Source organism: Neoarius graeffei, chromosome 11 (assembly GCF_027579695.1).
Source record: "Neoarius graeffei isolate fNeoGra1 chromosome 11, fNeoGra1.pri, whole genome shotgun sequence".
In the NCBI taxonomy this organism is placed as follows: Eukaryota; Metazoa; Chordata; class Actinopteri; order Siluriformes; family Ariidae; genus Neoarius; species Neoarius graeffei.
In genome coordinates, this window is record NC_083579.1 from 42,261,305 (window position 1) to 42,284,148 (window position 22,844).

The 22,844-nt window shown below is 45.9% G+C and overlaps 1 protein-coding gene across 2 annotated transcripts in view; it reads right to left on the reverse strand.

Moving 5' to 3' along the window:
• Window positions 1-22,844, reverse strand: part of eif2ak4 (eukaryotic translation initiation factor 2 alpha kinase 4) — a 141,512-nt gene that overhangs the window by 82,308 nt on the left and 36,360 nt on the right. For both annotated transcript variants that reach the window (XM_060933940.1, XM_060933941.1), the window contains exons 13-16: window positions 16,353-16,425; window positions 16,142-16,231; window positions 13,938-14,060; window positions 13,586-13,690 (exon numbers count right to left, since the gene is read on the reverse strand). In XM_060933940.1, coding sequence (XP_060789923.1) covers window positions 13,586-13,690; window positions 13,938-14,060; window positions 16,142-16,231; window positions 16,353-16,425 — 391 coding nt within the window. The remainder of the gene's footprint in view (window positions 1-13,585; window positions 13,691-13,937; window positions 14,061-16,141; window positions 16,232-16,352; window positions 16,426-22,844) is intronic.

Consider the following 22,844-nt stretch of genomic DNA (forward strand, 5'->3'; position numbering starts at 1 on the left):
GGGCGGCACGGTGGTGTAGTGGTTAGCGCTGTCGCCTCACAGCAAGAAGGTCCGGGTTCGAGCCCCGGGGCCGGCGAGGGCCTTTCTGTGCGGAGTTTGCATGTTCTCCCCGTGTCCGCGTGGGTTTCCCCCACAGTCCAAAGACATGCAGGTTAGGTTAACTGGTGACTCTAAATTGACCGTAGGTGTGAATGTGAGTGTGAATGGTTGTGTCTATGTGTCAGCCCTGTGATGACCTGGCGACTTGTCCAGGGTGTACCCCGCCTTTCACCCGTAGTCAGCTGGGATAGGCTCCAGCTTGCCTGCGACCCTGTAGAACAAGATAAAGCGGCTACAGATAATGAGATGAGATTATTGTGATTGAGACGTGCGAAGGAGAGGTATGAAACCCGGAAGGGCTTTTATTAAAAAAACCTCACCCATGAAAACAATAATCAAACACCACATTTGTTACAAGTAAAGGCAAAAAATGAGAATTAAATGAAAAACAGAATAGATAAAAAAAAAAGCAAATCAACTGAGTGATTATACAGTGAATATAAGAAGAAAAAAGAAATATACATACATAAATGAATAATGTAAAACGAGGGTTATGTATATAACCGCGGTTCTATGAGTTTCGGATGACCGCCAGAGGCGGTGCTTTCAGCACATGGATATCCATCACACGAACGTGCAGGTCGAGTAATAGTAACAACAAAGTCACGTGTGACCTGGGTGACGTCACCCCGTGACCCTGGCACAAAAGACCAGTGAACCCAGGAAGTGACCTCTTGGCAAATCTTCTCGTGTACACTCCGAGTGACTGCCAAGCTCTGGCGGTCATCCCAAACTCATAGAACCGCGGTTATATACATAACCCTCGTTCTATTTCGTTTCTCCTGACCGCCAGAGGCGGTGCTTTCAGCACATGGATGACTAATACCAACCAGGTCATGAGGAGTGCCTACCCGTACTCAGTGCTGCTGCGACGGGCCTGGAATGACGGCCGTCGCCACAGGATTATGTGGGACGACATTAAGACGGTAAAACCTGGTGAAGGTGCAGCTGGAAGCCCAGGAGGCTGCGCTGCATATGTCTGAAAGGGGCACGCCTTTCAGTGATGCCCATGAGGCCGCCACACCCCGTGCAGAGTGTGCCCTGACAGCCGGAGGAATCGGGGAGCCACCGTGCCTGTAGGCATGTAATATGGCCTCGACTATCCACTTGGATAGCCTCTGCTTAGAGAGCGCCAGACCCCTCCTCGGCCCTGTGTGGCACAGAAACAGGGCGTCACTCCTACGGAAGCCCTCCGTACGGGACACGTACGCCCTGAGGGCGCGAACTGGGCACAAGAGTTCCGACCTCTCACCATGGCTCGCCTTGAACGCCGCAACGCTGAGGGGCTGGTTGACGAAGGTAGCAGAGAGGGTCTTCGGGAGGAAAGAGGGGTTAGGCCACAGAGTGACCCCACTGTCGCCGGAGTGCCACTGCAGGCATTCCCCACTGACTGACAGCGCGTGTAATTCCCCGACGCGCCTCGTCAATGTAATGGCCAGAAGAAAAGCAGTCTTCAGGGAGAGCCATGAAATGTCTGCAGTGAGCAGGGGCTCAAACGGTGCGTCGCAGAGAGCCCGCGGCACCAAGTGAAGATCCCATGTGGGTACCCGGCTCCGTCGGGGGGGTCTCAACCGAAGAGCACCCTTCAAGAAACGTGCCACCAAGGGGTGGGACCCCACAGTCCTTCCCCCAACTCTGGCATGCTGAGCAGAGATGGCAGCTGCATAGACCTTGAGGGTGGAAGGAGTAAGACCCTTATCAAACAGAGACTGGAGGAACAGTAGAATGGTCGGCAGGGGGCAGCATGTCGGCTCCTCCCCCCGAGTCAAGCACCAGTTGGAGAAAAGCCTCCATCTGTTGGCGTAGAGGGCATTGGTGGAGGGTGCCCGAGAGCTTGCAATGGTGTTGACCACTGCCGGCTCACAAAGACCTAGCAGGGGATCCGGCCCTTCAGCGGCCACACCCAGAGCTGCAGACGGGCTGGATCCGGGTGCCAGATCTGCCCTCCCAGCTGTGATAGCAGGTCCGTCCTCACTGGCAGGCACCAGGGGTCGCCGTTCAGAAGTTGCAGCAACTTGGGAAACCACACTCGGCCCGGCCACCGAGGGGCGACAAGCAGCAGCCCGTGGTGGTCCATCGCAACCCTGTGTAGGGTTGGCATGATCAGCGGCAGAGGGGGGAAGGCATACAGCAGTTGCCTCGGCCAAGCATGCGCCAGCGCATCCTGGCCCAGAGAGCTGGGGCCGTGGAGGCTGAACCACAGAGGGCAGTGTGTCGACTCCTGGCAGGCAAAGAGGTCCACCTCTGCCCTGCCAAAACATTCCCAAATGGCAAGAACCACCGCTGGGTTGAGTCTCCATTCCCCAGGATCGGGGTCCTGGCGGGACAGCAGATCCGCTGCCCTGTTGGCAGTGCCTGGCAAGTACATGGCACGCAGGCTCAAGAGATGTCGATGGGCCCACCGCAGAAGTTGGCCGGCCACTTCCAAGCACTGGAGGGACTTGGTGCCTCCCTGGTGGTTGATGTAGTACACTACCGTAGCGTTGTCCGTCCGCACCAGAACGTGTCTGCCGGCCAGGCCTGGGAGGAAGTGCTGTAGGCCGAGGAACACAGCCCGTAGCTCCAGCACGTTGATGTGCTGCTGTCGCTGCCCTGGACTCCAGTAGCCTCTGACGGTCTGGCATTGCCAGATTGCACCCCAACCTCCCAGGGAAGCATCCGTGGTGATGACCTCCCTCCGGGAGGGGATAGCCGCCAGCGGAACACCCCGCAGAAGGTAAGCCCTCCTCCTCCATGGACGGAGGAGCCTGAAAAAAGTATCCGTCACCTTCACGAGCCTGTGCCCGTGCAGCACCGGGTGGAGGTGGAGACCGTTGAGCCACCTCTGAAGCGGGCGCAAGTCCAGGAGTCCCAGCGGGACCAGAGAGGAGGCTGCCGTAAGCATGCCCAGCAGGCGCTGAAAGGTCTTCAGGGCGAGTGACCTGCCCCGTCCGAAGCGGCCAAGCAGCAGGCGGATGTTGTGGATCCTGGTCTGGGAGGGGGTTGCCATCAACCACCTCGAATCCAGGTGCATGCCCAAGAAAGTCGTCTCCTGGCTGGGCACCAGCGAGCTCTTCTTGTAATTCACCCTGAGCCCCAGCTCTGCGACATGTGAGAGCACAGTCGCGATGTCGGTGCGGGCCTGAGCTGCTGACCGTGAACAGACGAGCCAGTCGTCCAGGTAAGGCAGGACACGCAAACCCCTTGCCTGAAGTGGTGCCAATGCCACTGCCACACACCTGGTGAACACACGGGGTGCCAGCGATATCCCAAAGGGCAGAACATTGAACTCGAAAGCCTGGCCCTCGAAGGCAAACCGCAGGAACTGCCTGTGGTGTGGCGCAATGGGAACATGGAAGTAGGCGTCTTTCAGGTCGATGGTGGCAAACCAGTCGCCCACCTGGATGTGGTGTAAGACATCCACTGTACGCAGCATGCGGAATCTCGTGGTCTTTAAGTGGGAGTTGAGGGACCTCAGGTCGAGGATCGGGCGGATACCGCCGTCCTTCTTCGGAACCAGAAAATACCTGGAGTAGAACCCACCTTGCTGTCTCTGCCTGTCGACGGGAGAGATTGTTCCTTCCTCCAGGAGGGTGGCGATTTCCTGCCGGAGGACGAGGGACTTCCCCGGATGGCTCACGGTGGTGTGTTTGACCCCGTGAAAACGCGGCGGTCGGCGGCAGAACTGGATGCGGTAACCCTCGGTGAGGGTCACCAGCACCCAGGGGTCTGGGGTCAACGCTCTCCAGCTTTGGAGCTGTTCGCTGGAAAAGCGGCCGACCACCGGCGCGCTGATGTCAGCGCCGTCCAGAGCGCCCCCGTCGGTCACTATGGGGGCGACGAGGAGCGGACTGGGTGTAGGGGGCGGCACCGCGGGTCCGGGAGGTGGTGGGGCGACGAAAGTCATCAACCCGTCTGGTCTCCTGGCGGGTGCGTGGCCGAGACAGAGTCGGTGTGGGCCCCCTGAAGGACTGGGCAGCATTGCCATGGTGGTGGACCTGGCGGAGGCCAGCGAGCTGCTGTCGCGCCTGGACGACCTGGGCACTCCGGTCCAGGGCTTGCTGAGCAGCCTCACCAAACAGCTCCCCGGGGACAACAGGGAGAGAGCGCAGCACACGCCGGTCGGGCTCAGCCAGAGGGGACTGTGCCAGCCATATCTGCCAGCGGGCGAGGGTGAGATACGACATCAGCCGGCCCAGTTCCCGCGACAAGTAGGCAAAGGCCTGGAGAGCCGCGTCGCACAGCTCCCGTGATGCCGCGCTCGTCCCCTCCAGCGTCTGGGCGAGGGCCAGCAGCAGATGGGACATGGAATTGTCAATACGACCCATTCGTGCCGCCGTGTCGTATCCCCGCACGATGAGGTCGTCGGTCGCACGGCATTGAGTGCGGGGGCATCGGGCGTCAGGCCGCAGAGCCTCGTTGGGCGAAAGGACGAGGGCAGCCACGGAGGGCTCAATGTTGGGCATCTGCTGGAGGCCGTAGGTAGGGGCGTCCTGCATTGCTGCCAGGGCCCTGCAGTCACTAGGGAGGTGGGAAAGGCGTCTAGGGTCCGCCCAACACCTCTGTAACTCCTCGATGTATGGGGCCGAGGGCGGAACAGACAACGAGGAAGGCTGTGTGGAGCCTCTGAAGAAAGCGCTCTGATGCTGGGCCACCGGGGGCGTGTCCAACCCCAGACGGGCCAATGCAGCCCTCAGCGTTGGCTGGATGGATGAGCGTCCGCCTTCCGACGCTGCCACGGTGCCATGGCTGGTGGCCTGGGAACCGGCCGGAGAGGTGGAGTCGTGACCGTCAGACCCACCGTAGTCAAAGCTCTCCGACGCCCGGATCAACAGTTCATCCAGGCCGCGTGTATCAACGGCCGGTGACAGAAGCGGTGGTGATGGTGAACGGTCGGGCTGCCAGGCAGAAGGGGTGGCTGCGGGAACACTGCTGCCCTGTGGCGGAGGCTGGAGATTCGCCAGCAGGGCCTTCATCTCCTCCAGCTCAGTGGACATCACCTCCACCTTCCGAGCCAAATCACCCGAGCGCTTCTTTTTCGCCTTAGAAGCGGAGACACGTGGGGGAGCCCCACGGCGCTTGCTGGGCCCCGCTGCTGCAGCCGGCACCGTGTCCTGTCCCCCCGAGGCCCGGGGGATGTCGGACGGAGGATCCAACCGAGCCAGCCTGGCGGTCCGCGCAGCCACACTCAGGCACATGCAGTCTGCGCAGGCCATGTCCGTCAGCCCCTGCCGCAGGTGATCAATACCCAGGCACGAGGGGCACTCGCGGTGGCAGTCCTCCGGCTCGAGGGGGGCCCGGCAGTTGGCGCAGCGAGAGAATAGGTCCATGACACCTGGCTGGCAGAAGGGAACTTAAAAAATAGGGTGAGAACACCCCAAGTAAGTATCCCAAAATAAACAATCAGGCGGCAACGAAAAACGACCGGGCGAACACACCCGTGGTCGGGAATATTAACAACGATAGGCGCCGCGCGCCACAGAACTGATAAACAGCGGCGAGAAACACCGCTTTAATTTAAATGAATGAAAACCGCTTACCTGAACGAAAACAAGCCGGCCTCCAGCGGCGAGAACACCGCCTCGGAGAGCTAATCAGCTAACTCCACCGAGCGAGAGCGCTCAGCTTAACGGAGTAACAAATCAACTAATATAGCGACAAGAGAAAAGAATTGGTGGACTTAACGCAGTTTCTTGGAGGATGCGTAAGCACAGCCCCAACCCTACGGGTAACGAAACTAACACGCGCTTTGTCCAAATTCCAATCCAACTCGCAACCTGCAAACGCGAGAAGATGCAAGAGGTCACTTCCTGGGTTCACCGGTCTTTTGTGCCGGGGTCACGGGGTGATGTCACCCAGGTCACACGTGACTTTGTTGTTACTATTACTCGACCTGCACGTTCGTGTGATGGATATCCATGTGCTGAAAGCACCGCCTCTGGCGGTCAGGAGAAACGAAATAGAACAAAAGATACAACACAAATAAAAATACAAAAAAACCCCAGAGTGGATTAAAACAATAAACCAACATAACTATAGATAACTTATGTTTGATGGTAGATAGTTTGACTGACGAGGTGCCTTTTTAAATGATGTTAAATGGATACATTTTTTCAGATAGTCAGCTAGCTGATTCCAGAGATGTGGATCTTGATAATGTACTGCAAATTGCCCAAGAGCAGTTCTAAAAAAGGCAGTGTGAAGAGCGGAAGAGTTTCGTGTCTGGTAGCTATGGATTTGGTTATTAGACACAAATATATGACAGAAACTTGGAGGTAAGAGATTCATTCTTTGCTGGAACACAAATAAGCAGATCTGATGCACATTTGTATCATAAACATTCAAAATTGCAAGTTCTTGAAACCGAGGGCCCGAGCTCGCAAGTGGTTCAGAGTATGTAACCATTCTAACAAATCGTTTCTGTAAAGTAACAAGGTGTTTGAGGTTTGTTCTGTAAGTGCTTGCCCATACCAGATTGCAGTAGGAAAGAAAAGGATATATTAAAAGTACAATAGAGTCAGTGGCGCAAAAACGGGGTATGCTCTATATGTGGTGCACATGGGCGCTCCGCCAAGGGGGGGCGCCAAAACAAGAGAGGGACAAAAAATTATCATGCTATGTTTTAAAACTACTCGTGCTTTTAACTCATGGCTATGCTCAAAATATTCTGCTTAAAATAGTAAAGAAACGTCCAACGTCCCTTTACTTTCCACAGCTTAGGCTACTCACCGTGGAAGAAGGGGGGGGGGGGGGGGGAGAGAGAGGAGAGGAGGGGAGGGGGGGAGCTGCTGAGCGCTCCATACAGTAGCTGTCGCCCACAGACCGGGTGATTGTTTAAGGCAGGATGGAGAAAGCAAAAAAAGTTATCATCAGGTGCCCAAGTTAGGAAGCAAAAGAAAGAAAAGGAGAAGGCATGTGAGGGGATGCGCCAAAAAATGTTGACGTGGATGAAAGACAGTAGCGGGTATGGACTATGATGGAAACAGATCTTGTGTTCAGGGTCAGGGATTAGGCTGTAAAGTTCACAGAAGACTAGATAGTGCTACGCTGGCCTGGCTAGCTGAAATTGTATAGCGATTTAGCATATTGCATAGCTAAGCCCGATGCACACACAGGCTATGGGCAAGGATTTAGTACCCGTTTGTCAAATTGATTGAAACGTGGTGCCTGCCTGAATGCAACGATCGTTAATGTTGGTCGGACAAGCACCTGATTATGCAAAGCACCATTCATGGATAGCTAGCTAACTCTGGCTTGTGTAACAGAAAGTCAGATTAGTTCATTTGCATAATAAATTCAGATATGATAAATAGATTTGTACTTTACTGAAGTAGTTGCATTTTGGTACTTGAACTCTACTACATTTGGGTCAAAGATGAAATATCTTACATGTCTTATCCTGCAGATGACACCAATGTTCTTAGCAACTTTGTTACAAATAAATGATAGGGGAGAGCGGGGTAAGATGAGCCAGGGGGTAAGATAAGCCACCCCCTGTTTCTAAGAAACAGTAAACAAATGTGACCATGTGACCACATTCAAAGGGGGGGGGGCGGGACCATTTACTTACACTTGTGGAGAGGAGCACCACATGTCAAACTACGTGAGGGAGATATTTATAAAAATGTGTTTTTGTACTTTCTAAGTCAATTCCATGTTTGTCCACAGTGAAGATGATTTAGAGAAGACAAAAGTAGAATAATATTTAGACACATTAGGGTTAAGTTAGTGGCTTTCTAAGCTATGATATGAATACTAATAAAAATAATTTTGATTAGCCTAATCCCCTTTATTAGCATTTTTCTACAAAATGGTGGCCATGGGGTAAGATGAGCCATTAGATGTGGGGCAAGATGAGCCACTGGCTCAACTTACCCCATTGGTGGCTGAGCTTACCCAATATGGATGACACTTAAGTTTTCACATTTACTGGTCATATATGACAACAACATATATATGACATCAGATGAGGAAGACCAGTTGTTAGATGTGGGGGATTATGTTGTGGCAAAATTCACGGGGAAGAAGAAAGTGCATTTCTTCATTGGTCAGATAATCAAATTGGAGGTCTTCGAAATAGAGGCAAGATTTCTCAAAAGAAGCCGGTCATGCCATGGCTCTGCAAGAAAGCCAACCTTTGTCTTCAAAGAGAAAGATGAGGCTGTCCTGTCAAGACAGGATATTGTGAAAAAATTGCCCCGCCCCTTTACTGTTGGTGGGACAGCACGGAGGGAGAGGCAAATGGTGTTCCCTTGCAATTTGAAGGCTTGGAACATTGAATAATGATGAAATGATTGAATGATTGATGGAATGATTGCTGCATGTTTTAGCAATGTTTTAACCTACTGAAAGAAATAAGATTCTTTTGGCACTGTTCTACTGTTTTAGTAATTTCTATAATATAGTGTATCTCTCATTCCCTCTCTAACCATCCCTCTTTCTATCTATCTATGCATATCTCTCTCTCGATCCATCTATCTATCCCTCCCTATCCCATCTCATTCTATCACCTCTTTCTTCATCTCCCCTTCTCTATGCAACGGCCCTATCCCCCACTTGATTGACTTGACTCATTGATTGCATTTCTAATAATAAAAGTTGTTTACTTTGTTAACCTAACATGTTTTGTGTTGGCTCAATTTACCCCACACAGTGGCTCATCTTACCCCGTGCATGGGGTAAGTTGAGCCACTTGACATTTTTTTTTCAAGAGGTAATATCACTCTAACCATAAGAGCTTATCAATTATTTTTTGCTCAGATAGTAACAGTACACTTTGAAATTTGGTATGGTGTGTAGATTGGAAGCAAAAATGGCTTGAACATGTAGTTATGATGAAAAATGTAAAAAGTGGCTCATCTTACCCCGCTCTCCCCTATACGTTTTTTCCAATTTAATTTTTCATCGATGTAGACACCTAAAAACTTGGCATATTGCGCTCTAACAAGAGAATGATTGGATATATAGACATCTTTATCAAGGTTTTTTTTTCTTATTCTTTGGTATAATTAACATGTATGAAGTTTTTTTGATACTGAGAGATAATTTATTTTTTTGAAACCAGAGATTAACTTTGAGTTCGGCATTTGTTTGAATAATTAGGTCTTCATAATTTGGATTCGACATAAACATATTCGTATCATCAGCAAAAATGATTTAAAAAAAAAAAAACATTTTTTGAAACCAGGTACAAATCATTTACATAAATAATAAAAAGCAAAAGGACCAAGAATAGAACCTTGCGGTACACCACATGATAACTTCCTATAGCTAGATTCAGAACCATTCCAAGAAGCAAACTGTTTACGGTTGTTGAGATAGTCACAGAACTATTGGAGCTCAATTCCTCGGATACCATACAGCTGCAATTTTTTAACCAGAAGACCATGATCAGCAGTGTCAAAGGCTTTGGACAGGTCTATAAAAACCCCGATAGTAAATTCATTCTTATCCAACACCCTTGAAAATCGATCAATTAGTTGAACCAAGCAACAATGATCCAAAGGAGGACAACTGGCGAACCAGCGACAGGATCATGGCTCAGTGATACGCATGAGGAGTAAAGGCTAGCTCGTCTGGTCCAATCCCACAGAAGAGCTACTGTAGCACAAACTGCTGCAAAAGTTAATGCTGGCTATGATATAAAAAGGTGTCAGAACACACCATATATTGCACTTTGCTGTGTATGGGGCTGTGTAGCCACAAACCCGTCAGAGTGCCCATGCTAACCCATGCCCACTGAAAAGTGGCTACAATGGGCACGTGAGCATCAGAACTAGACCATGGAAGAAAGCAATGGAAGAAAAGTGGCCTGGTCTCTTATTTGGAGAAGAGATGGCATCAGGTTGCACCATGGAAAGAAGGCAAGCCCATAGAGGCAGTGTGATGTCCTGGGCAATGTTCTGTTGGGAAACCTTGGATATGGGTCAGTCCATGAAATGGGGTTACCAAAATGTGACATAGAGGGAGTCACTTAAAACAATTTACAACTGAAAACAACTTTTATTTCCATGAAGCATTGACCATATAAGAAAATATAACAGTTGTTAAGATAACTCCTGCTCTACAACGTATGATAAAATCCATAAATATTTACCCGGTTGCTAATGTAACAAGGACACGAACAAGCTTTTAAAAATAAAGGAAAAATATTGATAAAATCAATTTTTTGCTTTTATTTGCTTACTTTAAACATTAACACTGAATAAGAATTCATTAGAAATATTAGTTCAACATCATAAACACTGAAAATATGAAATACCAGTATTTCACAAACTTCATAAAATCTCTAAGATTTGAACAATAACAACAGTCATTAACAGGAAACAGTTTCATCCTATATGGGGTAAATGAGATTATTGAATTCATTACTTTACTTAGTCACACTTATATCTGCACTTCTCTAGAGCACGTGTTGTGGTGTGTGAGATCCCGCGAGAAGCTCTCTCGTGTCAGTTCAGCTGACCTAGATTGAGTAAATAAGTCTCGCAGGATGTGAACGAACCAGGAAGTGAGTGGACGCTAAGTTAGGATGTGAGAAAAAAACATCGATAATTTCTTTTATTGCCGTTTGTTTACATTTCTTTCTACCTACATCGTTTTATAGTATATTCTTCTTTATATTAAAAACATCAATCATGATTTCAACTCGTTTCATCATTTTTTATAAGCCTGGTTTCTAACGTAACACGGTAGGACATCACAGTGTTACGTTCACAACCTATTTTTAGTGGATGAATTCGAAGCTAAATAGTTTATAGAACCTTCTTAACTTTATTATGTGAGTGTAAAACTAAATTGCAAGTACCATGAAACTAATTTTATTGAAATTCTCAGAAAGTAATGAAGGTTTATTTAAGCTCAAAGTCAGCAAATATTCCATGTCACAAAAAACGTGTCATCCGTGTCCAGTCACAGGGGAAGAAAATGTTTCACATTTCTTTATTTCAAAAGAAAACTTCATTTTTTTTATTTATTTATTTTATTTCTTCTAACAAGATTTATGGATAATCTGCTAAATATTTCTTTAAATCATGGAAATTAAAGATGAAGTGATTATGTAAACCCGGACCAATGAAAAGTAACATCATTTCATGGACTGACCCATATAAGCATTCATGTGGATGTTATTTTGACCCATACCGCCTATCTACACATTGCTGCAGACAAAATACAGTGCTTCATGGCAACGGTATTCCCTAATGGCGGTAGCTTCTTTCAGCAGGATGATGCACCCTGACACTTTGAAAACTGTTCAGGAATGGTTTGAGGAACATGAGCGTTCAAGGTGTTGACCTGGCCTCCAAAATCCCCAGATTTCAATCCAATGGAGCATTTGTGGAATGTGCTGGACAAACAAGTCTGATCCATAGAGGCCCCAACTCTAACTTACAGGACCTACTGCTAACATCTTGGCACCAGATACCACAGCACGCCTTCAGAGGTTTTGTGGAGACCATGTTTTGATGGGTCAGAGCGGTTTTTGTGGCAGAAAGGGGACCTACATAATACAACCCCTAGCAAAAAGTATGGAATCACCAGTCTTGAATGAGCACTCATTCACACGTTTTATTCTGTCGAACAAACTCAGATCACAAACATGATACAATAATAAAGTCATTCCAAAGTGCACCTTCTTGGCCTTCAGAAACACTAAAAGAAATGAAGAAAAAGCATTGTGGAAGTCAGTAAATGTTACTTTTATAGACCAAGCACAGGGAAAAAAAAATATGGAATCGCTCAATTCTGAGGAAAAAAAATATGGAATCATGAAAAACAGACAAACAAAAGAACATTCAAATCACATCACTAGTACTTAGTTGCACCACCTCTGGCTTTTATAACGGCTTGCAGTCTCTTAGGCACGGACTTGATGAGTGACAAACAGTATTCTTCATCAATCTGGTGCCAACTCTCTTTGATTGCAGTTGCCAGATCAGCTTTGCAGGCCGGAGCCTTGTCGTGGACCATTTTTTTTTTCAATTTCCACCACAAGTTTTCTATTGGGTTGAGATCTGGACTATTTGCAGGCCATGACATTGACTGGATGTGTCTTTCACCAAGGAATGCTTTCACAGTTTTTGCTCTATGGCACGATGCATTGTCATCTTTGAAAATTACTTCATCATCCCCAAACATCTTTTCAATTGAAGGGATAAGAAAACTGTCCAAAATGTCAATGTAAACCTGTGCATTTATTGAAGAAGTAACCACAGCCATCTCCCCAGTGCCTTTGCCTGACATGCAGCCCCATATCATCAAGGATTGTGGAAATTTGGATGTTTTCTTCAGGCAGTCCTCTTCATAAATCTCACTGGAACGGCACCAAACAAAAGTTCCAGCATCATCACCTTGTCCAATGCAGATTCGTGATTCATCACTGAAGATAACTTTCATCCAGTCATCCACAGTCCATGATTGCTTCTCCTTAGCCCATTGTAGTCTTGTTCTTTTCTGTTTAGGTGTCAATGATGGTTTTCTTTTAGCTTTCCTATATGAAAATCCCATTTCCTTTAGGCGATTTCTCACGGTTCGGTCACATACTTGTACATTGACTCCAGCTTCCTCCCATTTATGCTTCATTTGTTTTGTTGTACTTTTTTGGTTTTCAAGACATATGGCCTTAAGTTTTTTGTCTTGACGCTTTGATGTCTTCCTTGGTCTACCAGTACGCTTGGCTTTAAAAACCTTCCCATGCTGTTTGTACTTGGTCCATATCTTAGATACAGCTGACTGTGAACAGCCCACATCTTTGGCAACCATGCGTGAAGAGTTACCTTCTTTAAGAAGTTTGACAATCCTCTCTTTTGTTTCAAGAGACATCTCTCTTGTTGGAGCCATGATTCTTGCCAATCCACTTGGTCCAGCAGCCCTCCAAGGTGTGATAACTGCGCTGTTTCTAACTGCAGACTAACAAGCAGATCTAATCTGAGGCAGGTGTCAATTTAGGGAAAGGAAATTGACTGGGTGAGTCCTTATTTTCTACCTGAAAATTGAGTGATTCCATATTTTTTTCCTCAGAATAGAGTGATTCCATATTTTTTTCCTCAGAATTGAGTGATTCCATATTTTTTTCCCTGTGCTTGGTCTATAACAGTAACATTTGCTGACTATCACAATGTATTTTCTTCATTTATTTTAGTGTTTCTGAAGGCCAAGAAGTTGCACTTTGGAATGACTATTATTGTATCATGTTTGTGATCTCAGTTTGTTCTACAGAATAAAACGTCTGAATGAGTGCTCATCCAAGACTGGTGATTCCATACTTTTTGCCAGGGGTTGTATTAGGCAGGTGGTTTTATATGCTATGGCTGCTCAGTGTAGCTCTTTGTATAACAAATACAACAAATAATCCGTACAAAACTTGTAAAAATTCTCTCATATACTTAACAGTACAAATGGTTCTCCAAGTCAATCAATCAGTGTTAAGTACTGAAAGGACATTCAGTAAGAGTATACTGTGAATAAATATCCTGTACAGCTTTACTTAAACACGCATATGCAATACCGTGCTAGCTGGATGGTCAGTAGCCAAGCCAAAGTCTCCGATCTTGACGTGGTCATGAGAGTCGAGGAAAATGTTAACAGGCTTCAAATCTCTATGGATCATTCCCTGAGGATACAGGCAGAACAAGATCATGCAGTCCGCACCATTAGTCCATAAATAAACCCAAAATAACAGGCTGACGACTCCAAAAACAAAATGTGGCCAACTAGTCAGTTTGACCATCAGCTTACTCCTGGGAGCATTTCACTGCAACAATTTATAACGATCAAAAGTATCCAAAGCACTAGCAGTAACCAAAAGACACGCAGCGTCCTCCTGTACAGATCTGGCTGTGGATTCAGATACAGGCTACCTGTTCATGAATGTACGCAATGCCATCCAGGATCTCCCTGAAGAGTCTCCAGAGGCGACTGCAGTCCTGGTACAGGCCCTGGTCTATTGTGTCCCTCAAAGTACTTTTTTCACAGTACTCCATCTAGAGAGAGAGAGGGAGAAACACCAGTAAACAAAATTTCCAAGGAAACATTGGCCTAAAAATGCAATTAATCTCAGCTTTATGGCCAAAGGTATATTGCCACCTGACCATTAAACATCTCATTTCAAAACCATGGGCATAAACATGGAGTTGGTCTAACTTACTGCTATAGACACCTTCTGAGAAGGTTTTCCACTAGATTTTGGACCATTTTGGAGGGGATTTGTACTCATTCAGCCACAAGAGGTTGGGCACTGATGTCAGACGAGCAGGCTTGGGGTGCAGTCTGCATTCCAATTCATCACAAGCATGTTCAGTGGGGTTGAGGTCAGGGCTCTGTGCAGGGCGCCCAAATTCTTTCCCACTCACCTTTGGTAAACCATGTCTTTATGGACTTTGCTTTGTGCACAGTAGCACTGTCATATGCTGGACCAGGTTTGAGCCTGTTTGTTCCACTGGAGGGAAGTCTTAATACTACAGCATACGGTACAGAGACACTCCAGATAATCGTGTTTCCCCTTTGTTGCAAGAGATTGAGAAAGACCCTCATAAAAGCGTTACGGTACGTTCAGACCAAACGCGATCAGAATATCAAAATCAACTGGAAGTCATTTTCTATGTGAGCCAGTCTGTCTCTGTGGTGAGCAGCGGTATGATCGTTGGCAGCACAGGCATCAGAATCAAGTTGAAGTCCAGGAAACTTCATGGTAATGAGCAAGGACACAGTTTGATAGCAACCAATCAGAATTTACAAGGGCTCCGCTCTAGAGAACACTAAAGAACATGGTCGTGTAAATTTCGGGTCCGTTCAAACCGTTCCCAAGTACAGCGCAGAAGAAATTAATAACCGTGGTGGTGGCTTTCCCCATTATTTATGATCTGTCCCTGATTTGCAACACCATTTATAGGCAACATTTTCACTCTAGAATGCTTATTTTTAAGAGGGAATGCAATCCATTGGCTCAAAACACCACCGATTTGATCAATTAAAATAATTTCCCGCTAAACTTCAACTGGGGCCAGGGCCACAACTACTTTATGAAATATCACTTAGCAACAACACACAGTCACACCACGTAAATGGCTTTTAATGAATCCGTCATTGGTTTATTTTTCTAACCAAACATAAAATCATAATTATTTATTTTTCCATTTTGTACCTTCACATTTAAAAGACTTCATGCAGTTAATTGATCATAAATATCAAAAATACTGGTTGGCGTGTTTGCTTTGCAGCCTCTTCAAATAAAGTTTGCACGATGGACTTCTTGATGTATACGTTTTTCATCTACATCATCCTCGGGAGTTAATTTTAATGCGCTCACCGTATTTGGTTCAAACATACCATTATGGGGTAGGTTTCCCAAAAGCCTCTTAACGCTAAGAGCATCTTAACTAGGAGAGACAGCGTTCATTGTGCTGTTCGCTCTACCACTTAACAATGATCTTTATTCTACGATGCATGGTTAGGTGTCCATGTCTGTTTAGCCATACAGCGCATATCCGACACGTCGCATTTCTTTTAAGTGAGAATTCAATTTTATTGTGAAGCTAGTTTGTGTGTAAAAGAAAAATGTGTGTGCATCCTTTATTTTTCTATTTTTCCCCATAGAAAGACAATGTAGCACCAACTGCCATACTTCACCATATCCAAATTATGTACACTGTTAATGAAGCCCTTATTAATATCCACTGTTTAGTATGAATGGTTTGGGAGTATACGCCATCACTAGTGTCCTATCCAGTGTTGTGTTGGATCTGATTCCAGTAGGTTCCAGTCAAAAGTAGCACTATGTAGCAGTCAATACGTAAGCAAAGTCCTTCTGTATTCTCCCTCAAAGTTTATAAGAGAAAAATAAATGCAGCTTGTCATTTTGCTAAGAGACCACAAAGTGCTATTACTCTGCCCTGAAGACTCTCCTGTGTCAGGAAGCTGTTCCAAAGCTCTGACACCATAGACTCCTTCCATAAATGTTACGCAGACATCTCCAAACAGAACTTTTCCGTCACAATGAGACGCTTCTCTTGGATGAACAGCAACATACTGCGTAAACTCAAGTTCACTGCCTGCATGCACTCACCTGTATGTAGAGATAATGTGCAATGAGAGGAGGCCTTTCAGATATTGAGCTGTCTGCTGTGTCCTCTCCTTGCCTTTTACTCCGTTCTTCCTATACGTGATACACAAGAAATTAAAAAAATAATAAATAATATCACATGAACCAAACAATGAAGATGGTGAAATGTTATAAACATGCTAATGTGAGCTTAGCATCAGAGAACGTTACTGACCTGCACAATACTGTCTCTGCTCGCATCTCCGTTGTCAAAGATGATATCACTTTCCGAGTCACTGTTGGACGGGCTGTCAAAAAAATAAATAAATAAATAAAAATTAAAAAACAAACAAAAACGAATGCAGAATCGGATCAAAACACGGGGCAGCATGGTGGTGTAGTGGTTAGCACTGTCGCCTCACAGCAAGAAGGTCCGGGTTCGAGCCCCGTGGCCGGCGAGGGCCTTTCTGTGTGGAGTTTGCATGTTCTCCCCGTGTCCGCGTGGGTTTCCTCCGGGTGCTCCGGTTTCCCCCACAGTCCAAAGACATGCAGGTTAGGTTAACTGGTGACTCTAAATTGACCGTAGGTGTGAATGTGAGTGTGAATGGTTGTCTGTGTCTATGTGTCAGCCCTGTGATGACCTGGCGACTTGTCCAGGGTGTACCCCGCCTTTCGCCCGTAGTCAGCTGGGATAGGCTCCAGCTTGCCTGCGACCCTGTAGAACAGGATAAAGCGGCTAGAGGTAACGAGATGAGATGGGATCAAAACGCAAAAGCAAGACGCAATTCAGGCAAGTCTACTGTGCTAATATTTTTCAGCTGAATAGATTTTTGTACCCGAAGACAAGCAATTATCAGGTTTCATACAGATGAACTAGCAATATGGAAGTCATTTGTTTAGAGTTATACCTGACCAGGGATGTAAAAGCAAAACTCCACCACATACTCCTTTTTGACCAACGGGGAACAGGGTTTTGAACAGGTTCCACTCAGGATTCTTTGAACCTTGGTGCCAGCTAACAAACCAGCTCACGTTTTCAACCAGTTTTGAATGAATCCGTTGGAATCAAGGATGCGTCATGAATAGACGGTGTTGCACAATCCACAACTGGAGTAAACAGGAGTAGCAAGACAGCGGTATGCATTGATTACCTAAGAGCTTTTGTTCTGTAACTGCAGAGGTTTGTTTTCATTCCATTTTTTTCCTGAAGATGCAGCCTTTTCCATTGCTGCGTTCCACTTCCTCTGCTATATTTTGGCTCAGCTGGGAACCAACTTCTCAGGTTCTGAACCACTTTATTTTTAGTCGAAATGCTCCGAACGGTTCTGGTGTGCGAACCAGAACACAACCCGTTCCGTGTTGGTCGAAAAGAGGCATCATCTTCCCCAACCCTCTACTTTATTTAAAATGATAACAGTCCACTTATACGACAGCAAAGGCTGAGACTTTTTAATTAATGAACAACACTTTATACTTTCAAGTTCTGGCTATAACTTTCCTCATTATATGATAACAGCATGAAGCTGTTTCCTCACCAGCCTCGCTTTCTCTCTCTCTCCCTCTCTCTCTCACAGTTAAGTCAAATAATACAGCTTTTCATATTACTGAGATACCAGAAAGTGCAAAGTCCTCAGTCCTGAAGACTCTCCTACGGTGGAGAATTTGGACTGGTACAAAAGCACTGACACCTGAGAATCCGTCCCTGAATCTGAAATAAATCTCTCCTGACAGAAAGCTTCACCATATCAACAATGTTTAGATGCTTAAGAAAAACAACAAAGATTTATTGTTAGTCTTCGATTATGTGGACCATCTGCCATGCATGTTCCTGTGCAAGTTCTTACTATAGAAATCATTAGAATAACCCTTTTTTTTCAGCTTTGTGTCACAAGTTTGCACGAATCATCAAATAAGCCAAATCCCAACAACTTCTAATTAGTAAAGCTAATCTTCAGTGACAAACAGCAGCACCAAGGCAAATTTTTATACTCCGAGGCAGTGACTAGACATTATGTATAATACGAGATGAGAAAATAGAAGAAGTAGTGCCTGTAGGGTCCAGCCCTGTTCACCTAACCCAGAACAACACTGCCACCTACTGGATATCATTTTAACTACAAACTCAAACAAGCTGTAAAGCATAATACACTACCGTTCAAAAGTTTGGGGTCACTTTGAAATGTCCTTATTTTTGAAAGAAAAGCACTGTTCTTTTCAATGAAGATCACTTTAAACTGATCAGAAATACACTCTACATTGCTAATGTGGTAAATGACTATTCTAGCTGCAAATGTCTGGGTTTTGGTGCAATATCTACAACCCTGATTCCAAAAAAGTTGGGACAAAGTACAAATTGTAAATAAAAACGGAATGCAATGATGTGGAAGTTTCAAAATTCCATATTTTATTCAGAATAGAACATAGATGACATATCAAATGTTTAAACTGAGAAAATGTATCATTTAAAGAGAAAAATTAGGTGATTTTAAATTTCATGACAACAACACATCTCAAAAAAGTTGGGACAAGGCCATGTTTACCACTGTGAGACATCCCCTTTTCTCTTTACAACAGTCTGTAAACGTCTGGGGACTGAGGAGACAAGTTGCTCAAGTTTAGGGATAGGAATGTTAACCCATTCTTGTCTAATGTAGGATTCTAGTTGCTCAACTGTCTTAGGTCTTTTTTTGTCGTATCTTCTGTTTTATGATGCGCCAAATGTTTTCTATGGGTGAAAGATCTGGACTGCAGGCTGGCCAGTTCAGTACCCGGACCCTTCTTCTACGCAGCCATGATGCTGTAATTGATGCAGTATGTGGTTTGGCATTGTCATGTGGGAAAATGCAAGGTCTTCCCTGAAAGAGACGTCGTCTGGATGGGAGCATGTGTTGCTCTAGAACCTGGATATACCTTTCAGCATTGATGGGGTCTTTCCAGATGTGTAAGCTGCCCATGCCACACGCACTAATGCAACCCCATACCATCAGAGATGCAGGCTTCTGAACTGAGCGCTGATAACAACTTGGGTCGTCCTTCTCCTCTTTAGTCCGAATTACACAGCGTCCCTGATTTCCATAAAGAACTTCAAATTTTGATTCGTCTGACCACAGAACAGTTTTCCACTTTGCCACAGTCCATTTTAAATGAGCCTTGGCCCAGAGAAGACGTCTGCGCTTCTGGATCATGTTTAGATACGGCATCATCTTTGAACTATAGAGTTTTAGCTGGCAACGGCGAATGGCACGGTGAATTGTGTTCACAGATAATGTTCTCTGGAAATATTCCTGAGCCCATTTTGTGATTTCCAATACAGAAGCATGCCTGTATGTGATGCAGTGCCGTCTAAGGGCCCGAAGATCACGGGCACCCAGTATGGTTTTCTGGCCTTGACCCTTACGCACAGAGATTCTTCCAGATTCTCTGAATCTTTTGATGATATTATGCACTGTAGATGATATGTTCAAACTCTCTGCAATTTTACACTGTCGAACTCCTTTCTGATATTGCTCCACTATTTGTCGGCGCAGAATTAGGGGGATTGGTGATCCTCTTCCCATCTTTACTTCTGAGAGCCGCTGCCACTCCAAGATGCTCTTTTTATACCCAGTCATGTTAATGACCTATTGCCAATTGACCTAATGAGTTGCAATTTGGTCCTCCAGCTGTTCCTTTTTTGTACCTTTAACTTTTCCAGCCTCTTATTGCCCCTGTCCCAACTTTTTTGAGATGTGTTGCTGTCATGAAATTTCAAATGAGCCAATATTTGGCATGAAATTTCAAAATGTCTCACTTTCGACATTTGATATGTTGTCTATGTTCTATTGTGAATACAATATCAGTTTTTGAAATTTGTAAGTTATTGCATTCCATTTTTATTTACAATTTGTACTTTGTCCCAACTTTTTTGGAATTGGGGTTGTACATAGGTGTATAGAGGCCCATTTCCAGCAACTCTCACTCCAGTGTTCTAATGGTACAATGTGTTTGCTCATTGCCTCAGAAGGCTAATGGATGATTAGAAAACCCTTGTACAATCATGTTAGCACAGCTGAAAACAGTTGAGCTCTTTAGAGAAGCTATAAAACTGACCTTCCTTTGAGCAGATTGAGTTTCTGGAGCATCACATTTGTGGGGTCGATTAAATGCTCAAAATGGCCAGCAAAAATGTCTTGACTATATTTTCTATTCATTTTACAACTTATGGTGGTAAATAAAAGTGTGACTTTTTATGGAAAAACACCAAATTGGGTGACCCCAAACTTTTGAACGGTAGGGTACACACCTCACTTTCATTTATAAATGCCTTGAGACCTCAACAATGGCACAGGAATAGTTTTAAGCGTTAACAATAAATCTAATATAGTAACCGGTTCTGTTCATAACTTTTATGGACAGAATTTCTAGGCGCAGCCAAGGGGCGGAGGGTGTCCGGTTTGGTGGCATCAGAATCACATCTCTGCTTTTTGCGGATGATGTGGTCCTGTTGGCTTCATCAATCTGTGACTTACAGCATGCGCTGGGACAGTTTGCAGCAGAGTGCGAAGCAGCTGGGACGAGGATCAGCACCTCCAAGTCCATGGCACTCAGCCGGAAACGGGTGGAGTGCCTACTCCGGGTCAGGGGGGAGTTGCTACCTAAAGTGGAGGAGTTTAAGTATCTCGGAGTTTTGTTCACGAGTGAGGGTAAAGGGGAGTGGGAGTTGGACAGACAGATCGGGGCAGTGTCAGCAGTGATGCGGACGCTAAACCGGTCTGTTGTGGTAAAGAGAGAGCTGAGCCAAAAGGCAAAGCTCTCAATTTACTGGTCCATCTAAGTTCCTACTCTCACCTATGGTCACAAGCTATGGGTAGTGACCGAAAGAATGAGATCGCAGATACAAGTGGTAGAAATTAGTTTTCTCCACAGGGTGGCTGGGCTCTCCCTTAGAGACAGGGTGAGAAGCCTGGTCATTCGGGAGAGACTCGGAGTAGAACCACTGCTTCTCCACATCCAAAGGAGTCAGTTGAGGTGGTTCGGGCACCTTGTTAGGATGCCCCCTGGACACCTCCCAAGGGAGGTTTTCTGGCATGCCCCACCAGAAGGAGACCCCGGGGCAGACCCAGGACACGCTGGAGAGATTACATCTCTCGGCTGGCCTGGGAACGCCTCGGTATTCCCCCGGATGAGCTGGTGGAGGTGGCCGGGGAGAGAGGGGTCTGGGCTGCTCTGTTTAGGCTGCTACCCCCGCGACCCGGATCCGGATAAGCGGTAGAAGATGGATGAATAATTTTTACGATTAAAGTGATTCATATAGGTAGTGGTCTGAGTGAATGGCCTTGATGCCCACAACGTCACAGCAGAAAGTCTATCGGTCTCATCGCCATTTCCGCTATACTAAAACACAGAGCTGACTGCAACTCCGATCCTCCATTTTGAGCTAATTTATCGCCATGCCACGTAGACATGTTGCTGGTGGGTGCAGCAAAATGACAGAAGGTGGATTTACATTGCATTCATGGCCCAAGAATGTTCAAACTGCAAAGATTTGGACGTGTTTTGCGGGAAGTTCACAGGCACATTGGGCGCCTACAAAGTGGTCTCTCCTCTGCACATTTTTACTGAAGACTTGTACGAGACCTCTGATCTGTTGAGAAGCGTTGGCTACAAGCCCGTATTGAAAGAGGGTGCAGTACCAGCAATTAAATAAAACTACAAGAAAAGGAAAGCATTTTATTTATTTTTAAAAGGAAAGTAAGTTCAGTTGCACCAGTTCTCCCGGAGCGTGAGCCGAGGGTTGTTGGTAAAACCCGGGATGGAACAGGACATGACATATCACTCGAGCAGTGACCTCCCCGCGGTTGTTGCTAAAACTGGTGACGTCCCATCCCGGGTTTTAGCAATTGCCTGAGCCGAGCAGTAATGGCAGAGTACTCAGTATGGAGAAAATGGAGAGTATGGAGAATGAGTGGAGCAGCCATCTGATTTCTCTGCTGGATATTGCTGCCATCTCGCCCTTACATGGAAGAAGTGAATGAACGGACAACTGAAAGTCAGATTGTTTCAAAACAAAAATCAGCCACAAGATCGACCTTCAAGAAGCAAGAACACAGACAGATAAGCTCCGACTCTCATTTGGATACAAAACAACAAAAACGACACGCTGTTTACCTGCATTTAGATTAATACATGTAATTTGTATTAAGTTAGAGGTATAAGATTATTTAATTTGCTTCAGAATGTGATTGTCTCAGTTCATCTGATTATTTAATTAGCCTTTTACGTTTTATCAGTGAAAATGCATGCATGTACATGTATGTTGCATAAGTTATAACACCTATCCTGTTTTAATGAGAGTCAACCCACAATCAGTGAAGTCAAATCAGTCTTAGTTGAGCAAGTCGGTAACGGGATTTCTTACTTTCACCATAAAGTTTTATTTATATGACTTTGGTCTATAGCTGTAAAAGGCCTCGGCCTTAAAACCGGTTACTGCTGTGACGTCATGCACAAAGGGCTGGCTGGCTCAGCTCAAATACCAACTTGGAGGTTGATTTTAACTCTCAAAAATCTCATCTCATTATCTCTAGCCGCTTTATCCTGTTCTACAGGGTCGCAGGCAAGCTGGAGCCTATCCCAGCTGACTACGGGCGAAAGGCGGGGTACACCCTGGACAAGTCGCCAGGTCATCACAGGGCTGACACATAGACACACAACCATTCACACTCACATTCACACCTACGGTCAATTT